Raw genomic sequence first — 6,440 nt, 5'->3', positions numbered from 1 at the left:
ACACGGACATCTACAGCTACAACACAAACTCCACCATAAAGAGTGACAATATAAAGCAGTGTTCTGTGGGTGACCGTTATTAAGACTCAAGTTGATGTTACGGGGAAATTGGATCTAACAATATGCGTCAGTGTCACAAGAGCGAAATCGCTGATGCTCTTCCTTGAGATTGCTGTGATATGGCTCAGTTCTTCCACAACCTGCCACGCATGAAAAGAAGGTAAGTCTACATGAAAAAAAACAAAAAACAGTTTGTATGGAATATATAATGACTTACCTAGAGTAAGTCACTATGTCTAGAGTTTTGACATTTAAAACACAGAGAACAAATAATATTGTAGTTGTGATTCAAATACAGTGTTAATCATATTTCATATAAATCACAAGTGTTTCACCTGTTCCCATTTTTTGAAACGGAGGATGAACACAGCCACGGCGATGACACCGACACCAAGAAGCATGCAGTCTTCAGTCACTGTCACAAACGTCTCTCTGGTTTTTAAATAAGGTTACTGCAGTGAATACTGGACTTTTATTCACCAGGTGGCCAGAAACACTTTCAAAAGAATGATAATGTTGCCACATGTATGCTGGATGTATAAATAGGCAACTGTTTGCAAACGTATGTCAATGTTATGTTCATTGCTTGTTTCTGCTGCCTCCAAGTGGTCACAAACATGGCTGTACTCATTCATAATTAAATAGCTCTTGGGTAAATGTCTTGCAGGGCGACGAGCCATGAAAAACATGATAGCACAAGACAGAGTTTGAAACCAAAAAAGCATTGACAGTTCTCAGCTGCTCACAGTCTACTCAACTGCCAATCAAGCAGCTTGTCCACTCTACCATGACAGTAATCACCTGTTCCAAAACATCAGAAAACATCTGGGCTTGAAGATAAATGCAATACCTCTGTTCTCTGGATGGGCTGACACTCCGAACGGTACTCCTCAACAAGGTGTCATAGATGGCGGTCCTCTGCAGGCTGACGAACTGGAGAACGTGGTGGCACAAGTCATACAGGCGGTCCACTGGGCTGGACGGCTCATTATGTCCTACAAAAGTTTTGTCACCACAAATCAGTGCAACATCTAAATAGATACGATTATCTTCACAGAGCCATCTCCATTAATATTTCCCTCTTTTTTTTTTTACATCCTAACACTTGATTCTGTGATTATGATCTTACCAAGCACCTCCAGAAGTATTTCCACATATGTCAGAGGATTTGGGGCATTTAGTCTGAATTCAAGCCCTTTCAAGACCATCAGCTCTGATTTCATGAGAGTCTGCTTGGAAACACTGTGTCCGACCGAATGCAGAAACTGCACTGCAGTATTGTTGTCGATTATCTAAAAATAAAAAATAGGGGAGATTAGCTTGATTTTTGAAATCACAGGGAAATGAAAGTTATTAACGGTAGACATCTCAGAACTTACATGACTGTGCAAAGACAGCTTGCTTGCGAGTTGCACACAGGAGAAGACAATGAGCGGGAATTTTCCCTCGATCTTGTCAAAAATAACATCCTCGTAACTTCCTGGCTGATCAGCAGCTGCACCTCGAGGTGTGGGTGTGGTGAGCAAATCTGTGAGGTGCTTGACCATGAACCTGAGGGAGATAATTATTCACATAAAGGCTTGTCTGATCCAATCACATGTAAGGTGTAACAGGGAAGCAAATATACTTCTCATTTTTACCTTTGAAGTAATTCAATGGCATGGTATCCAACCAGTGGATCGAGTCTCAGTTCTTTAGCGATCAGGAAGACGTACTCTAAGTTAGAGAACAAAAGCGGAAAAATACTATTTTTTGAGTGGAGGCATGAGCAAAGCATGTTGGGAAAGAGTTGACGGACCATAATCGGATACAATATACATTTTTAGAGAGGAATTTGTAAGGCAGTGTCATGCATGCAGTAAAATGGTGGCAGTAAATGTGTTTGGACAATCCTATGTAAAGTTACACAGGGAGAGATCTAATGTAGTTCTGTGAAATGGGATCAGTTAAATGGAATATGAGCAATAACTCTCCAAGTATTCACTGTCATTTATGAGCTCTTTGCAGTCTTGCTAAATGAACATGTTGGAAATGAAAAACTATAAATATCATTTATCAGGTACAAATCATCAGCTGGATGGTGACATAAAATACCACATTGGCTCAGATGGTCCAATAAAGTAAATCTTAAAAAAGGAATCATTAATCATTAAATTAATATTCATTTTAAATTCTGATTCTCTAGTCTTTATACTTATTTTGTGTGAAATAACAGCTAACAGCCATGTACGTAAAACACTGAATCACAACCATGCTGGGTTCTCACCACCACCCACCAGCCTAACACCGGCAGACTGGCTGGTTTTTCTACTGACAAGTCAGTTTGAAAGAAACTAAAGTATTTAGCTGGAAATTCCCTCCATGCTGTGAGAATGGCAGGTTACTTCAAGCCAGCACGTTAAAGAGACAGATAGAACTTATCAAAGAGGTATCCCTGTTAATCTATTCAAATAAATAGTATTTTAGGTGTTATGTGAACTACTAAGAGACATATGCATGTTCATCAGCGGTCATTCAAGCAGCTTTCCATCTGTTCCTCTGCATTGGCAGGGTTTGTCTGCTGAGCTGCTGGCAGCTGGGAGACTGCTACCTGGAGTTTGTATGAGAATTTGGCCTCCATAATGACAGGGCTCACAATCCCAGGTGTATCAAAGACTCCAGAATAATGACAGTGTACAGTGAGGCTTAGTGGGCCACTCAGAGTTAGTCTCTTACATCTTAGTCAATCCCACCTGCTGAAAAAATTATCAAAACTGCCACTGCTGCACTGCAGCTGAAAGAATTACAATCTCAAAACACAGAATATTACAGGTCCACTGATAACAGCCTATACTGTAAATGTAAATATATTAGCATCATCCATAAAAGATACAGTGTCAGATTATATTTTACATTTGTAGATCATACACCCTATGTACACTTCATTCAAAGAGTATTCAGACCCCTTCACTTTTTCTTATGTTGCAGCCATAAGCTAAAATCATTTTATTTCATTTTTTTCCTCATCAATCCGTCAAAGCAAAAACTGAATTTTAGAATTTTTTTGCAAATTTATTGGAATGGAAAATGGCTTGGGTTTTGCTCTGATAAGTTCAGTGCATGTCTTGTTTCCTGTTTTATTGTGAAACACTCACCTCTCTTGTCGTTTCAGTTCCTGCCCTCATGTGTCTCCCCACCCCTTAATCATCCACACCTGTTCCCAATCAGCTTACCTGCCTCTGCTGTTCCCTGTCAGTCCAACCCGTTTATATACTCCTCCTGTTTCCTTTGTCGCTTGCCAGATTGTCCTTGTTAAACCTTGTGTGAACACTGCTTTCCAACAGTCTCCTGGTGTTAGTTCCTATGGTGTGTGACTTAGTATTATTTGTTGTTATTGGTTTTTGGATTTTTGCCTACATCCTGCCTGTTCTTGTTTGCCTGTTTTGCATTTTTTGCAACTGTTCATCACCTCCTGGGGTTTTCTCTGCTTCTAAATCTCTGTTAGTCCCAGAATTGTTACAGTGATGCCCTATATAGACAGGTGTGTGCCTTTCCAAATCATATCCAATCGAGTGAATTTACCACAGATGGACTCAATCAAGGTGTAGAAACATCTCAAAGATGATCAAAAGGAATGGGAGGCACCTGAGCTAAATTTCAATTGTCATAGCAAAGCCTGTAAATACTTATGTCAATGTGATATTTCAGTTTTTCCTTTTAACAAATTTGAAAATATCATGGGGGTACTGGGTGTAGTTTGATAAGATTGAAAACTAAATTTAAATGATTTTAACATGAGGCTGCAGCATTAAAAAAGTGAAGGGGTATAAATACTTTATGAATTCGTTGTAGATATAACTGTAAAAAAAAATTAAAAGGGAAAAATCATTTGGCAATGAGAAGGTATTGTGCTATCTTATCTTATGCTCTCTAATAACTCCATAGAGAAATGTACATATTTTAAATTTGCAGATACCAAGTTGTCGTTGTTCTTCCAAATAAAGGTTATAAAAATGAACCCTTTTGAAAGTGGCCTATGGCATTATGCGCATTTAAAACGGGAAAAATTACTTTTGGAAATAAAAATGTCCAAATTCAATGTCGAAAGAAAGCAATTCACGCAGTTCTACTAACGGTCGTTTCATTAACAGAACAATGACAAGGCTTGTTTGTAAGCAAGATGAAATGACAAAAAATGTACTTACCAACGAGTCTTTTATCTTTGAAGGTCCCGCTACATTTTGATAGATGGTTGAGGTTATCTTTGTTTCTTTTGTTGAGATTAACAAGAAAATCTGTGAGCAGGTCAAAAGAGACTTCCCCAAACTTGAAACTGTGATTGGGAGAGCAAAACGATCTATTCGCCATTTACAATCACTAACGAACGGCTTCTTTATGCACAAACGTTACATTTACCAGCTGCCAGGTTTATATTTAAGAATATGTTCACTTTTGTCAAAAACTTAGGTAGAAAACCAAAAGAAAAACGTGTTTGAAGTTTATATTTTCCGGAAGATGGCGCTACATTCCCGAGGTTGTCACTCCAAAGTCGCTCCAACGTCTCCGTGTAGGAACCAAAGCTGCCATGGGGACTCATTTGGATGTTGCACAATTTTGTTTCTGGCTCCTTCTGCCCACCGCAGATCTAGCAACATATGGATGGGCTGCTCACGTCGCATGTAAACGCCGCCAACTCGTCTAATCATTTGAAATGCAGCTCTGCGTATGACTGTTGTGCAACCACGTCCTTCGCTGACTGCAGATATGGCTGACAAGACGCCGAAGGAGTCCGATGCTCCCTTTGCAACCAGAATAGACCCGGCTAAAGAGGGTCTTTCTTCGGAACAGATGCACTTTATCCAGCAGGTAGAGCGTGCACAGTGGAAGAAGAAAACACATCTGCTGCGGGGGCGAAATGCTGTCACAGGGCTCGCCATCGGAGCACTCGTCCTGGGAATCTGTATCCTTGCCAAGCACACTAATGTTAACACAAGGTGAACTATGTAACGTTAGCCTAGCATGCTACAGTCACTCCGTAGTCCTTGGGTTTGAGTTAGATAACTGTTTTTATCACAACATAAACTAACACTATCGCTAATTTAGCTGCGCAGCTTATATTTCAGACAGTATATTCTTTGTGTGGGGGATAGACTGGTTCATTCATTTGACTGAATGCTAACATGACAGATAGCTATGACAGAAAAGTTCCTAACTGTAGAGGTGTTTGGAGTGTATTAGCTAATTAAAACACAAATGTCAAGCTTGTACTATTCGTTATATTACACTGTGTTGCACTAAATTTAAGTGGGATGTATACGTATAAGTATACACTTAAACAGTTTTGAAGGTAACTAAGCCGGGAAAGATGAGCTTCCAGGTGCCTTCGCGGTATTACGGACAAACCTGTTTCCTGAACTCAAAGATGCCTGTGAAGGCAGATGTTTGAAACTTGAAAATAAGATTTAGCTGTCCAACTCAAGTTGCAATTTAAAAAAAAAAAAAAAAAAATACAAAAGGATAAAATGGGTATCTTGATATTTGAATGATTAAAGACAACATTAAGGCGCAGTGTGTTTAGCCTCGGCTGTTACTACAAGCAGTGATGACACAAACACCTGGCTGACATGCTGCTTGCATCACTCACTTGTCATGTAATGTGTTATATTATGTTTCTTGCTTCCACTTACTTGCCTTGACCACTTGCTCCCTCCATTAGATGGCTACACATTTTACTCAGTCTCCCAGGAAAAGATCATGGATGAAATAGATGAGGAGGCCAAACGTGCAAGAATGCAGGGACCAAGCACCGGTGCCAACTGAGACGCATGAGTTGCCTGCCTGTTGTTGGACTGTGTGTCTGTCCTGCACTTAACTGAGAAGGGACTTATGTGGACACTAATGCCACTGATTCATATTCCATGGACTGGCCGCTGTTCTTTCATGCTGAGACAGCGCTGGACTTTTTGTTTTGTCATGATTTTGAAGGGTGATTGTGTGGTTTCTGCTGCTGACTTAAAACTAGAAGTGTCTTGATTTTGAATAAACTTGCCTGCCAGTGGAAAGGACTTATCACTGACCTCCACATGATCTTTACATGCTAGCCAAAAGGCCCAGGCTTATTAGTAATTATAGTCGTTACCTGACAGGTTTCCAGCCCAGATCATGTGATGTGCATACAGTATGAGGGGAATATACTAACTTTCAGTCAGCAAGTGATGTTAAATCTACAGTGGCCTTTAACAGCAAAGGATGCCAGTGACACTGCTGAAATGACACATGAATCAACCTGTTGAAACATGTTATTTATGTTGAAAAAGTGATGAGTTGTTAAATAAAAATCTACTGTATTTGATTTTTTAACAAAATTATGTGTAACTGTGTGCAATAAGGATGACATACAA

The 6,440-nt window shown here is 39.7% G+C and overlaps 2 protein-coding genes across 2 annotated transcripts; one reads left to right on the top strand and one right to left on the bottom strand.

Moving 5' to 3' along the window:
* cntd1 (cyclin N-terminal domain containing 1) lies at positions 1-4,599 on the bottom strand. Its single transcript, XM_023407730.2, has 7 exons — positions 4,245-4,599; positions 1,701-1,776; positions 1,440-1,611; positions 1,190-1,352; positions 911-1,055; positions 396-492; positions 1-200 (listed from the first exon to the last, which is right to left on the bottom strand). Exons 1-7 carry the CDS (start codon positions 4,405-4,407, stop codon positions 87-89), a joined length of 930 nt encoding a protein of 309 aa, XP_023263498.1. The 5' UTR covers positions 4,408-4,599; the 3' UTR covers positions 1-86.
* A 170-nt stretch (positions 4,600-4,769) lies between these two features.
* On the top strand, positions 4,770-6,391 carry coa3a (cytochrome C oxidase assembly factor 3a). The gene is made up of 2 exons (XM_023407735.2): positions 4,770-4,999; positions 5,756-6,391. The coding sequence occupies exons 1-2, from the start codon at positions 4,804-4,806 to the stop codon at positions 5,857-5,859; spliced, it is 300 nt and encodes a 99-aa protein (XP_023263503.2). The 5' UTR covers positions 4,770-4,803; the 3' UTR covers positions 5,860-6,391.
* Positions 6,392-6,440: the final 49 nt, after the last annotated feature.

This window comes from Seriola lalandi, unplaced genomic scaffold (assembly GCF_002814215.2).
Source record: "Seriola lalandi dorsalis isolate HSWRI2012SDOR001 ecotype SW California unplaced genomic scaffold, Sedor1 jcf7180002054346, whole genome shotgun sequence".
In the NCBI taxonomy this organism is placed as follows: Eukaryota; Metazoa; Chordata; class Actinopteri; order Carangiformes; family Carangidae; genus Seriola; species Seriola lalandi.
Note: the sequence above shows the minus strand (reverse complement) of the source record. Positions and strands in the feature narration are given on the sequence as shown.

Coding starts and splice junctions, on each gene's coding strand:
- coa3a (XM_023407735.2), top strand. CDS start 4,804: ATGGCTGACAAGACGCCGAAGGAGTCCGATGCTCCCTTTGCAACCAGA. Junction 5,000..5,755: donor AGCACTCGTCCTGGGAATCT/GTATCCTTGCCA, acceptor TCCCTCCATTAG/ATGGCTACACATTTTACTCA.
- cntd1 (XM_023407730.2), bottom strand. CDS start 4,407: ATGGCGAATAGATCGTTTTGCTCTCCCAATCACAGTTTCAAGTTTGGG. Junction 1,353..1,439: donor AGCTGTCTTTGCACAGTCAT/GTAAGTTCTGAG, acceptor TTTTATTTTTAG/ATAATCGACAACAATACTGC. Junction 1,056..1,189: donor AATACTTCTGGAGGTGCTTG/GTAAGATCATAA, acceptor AAACTTTTGTAG/GACATAATGAGCCGTCCAGC.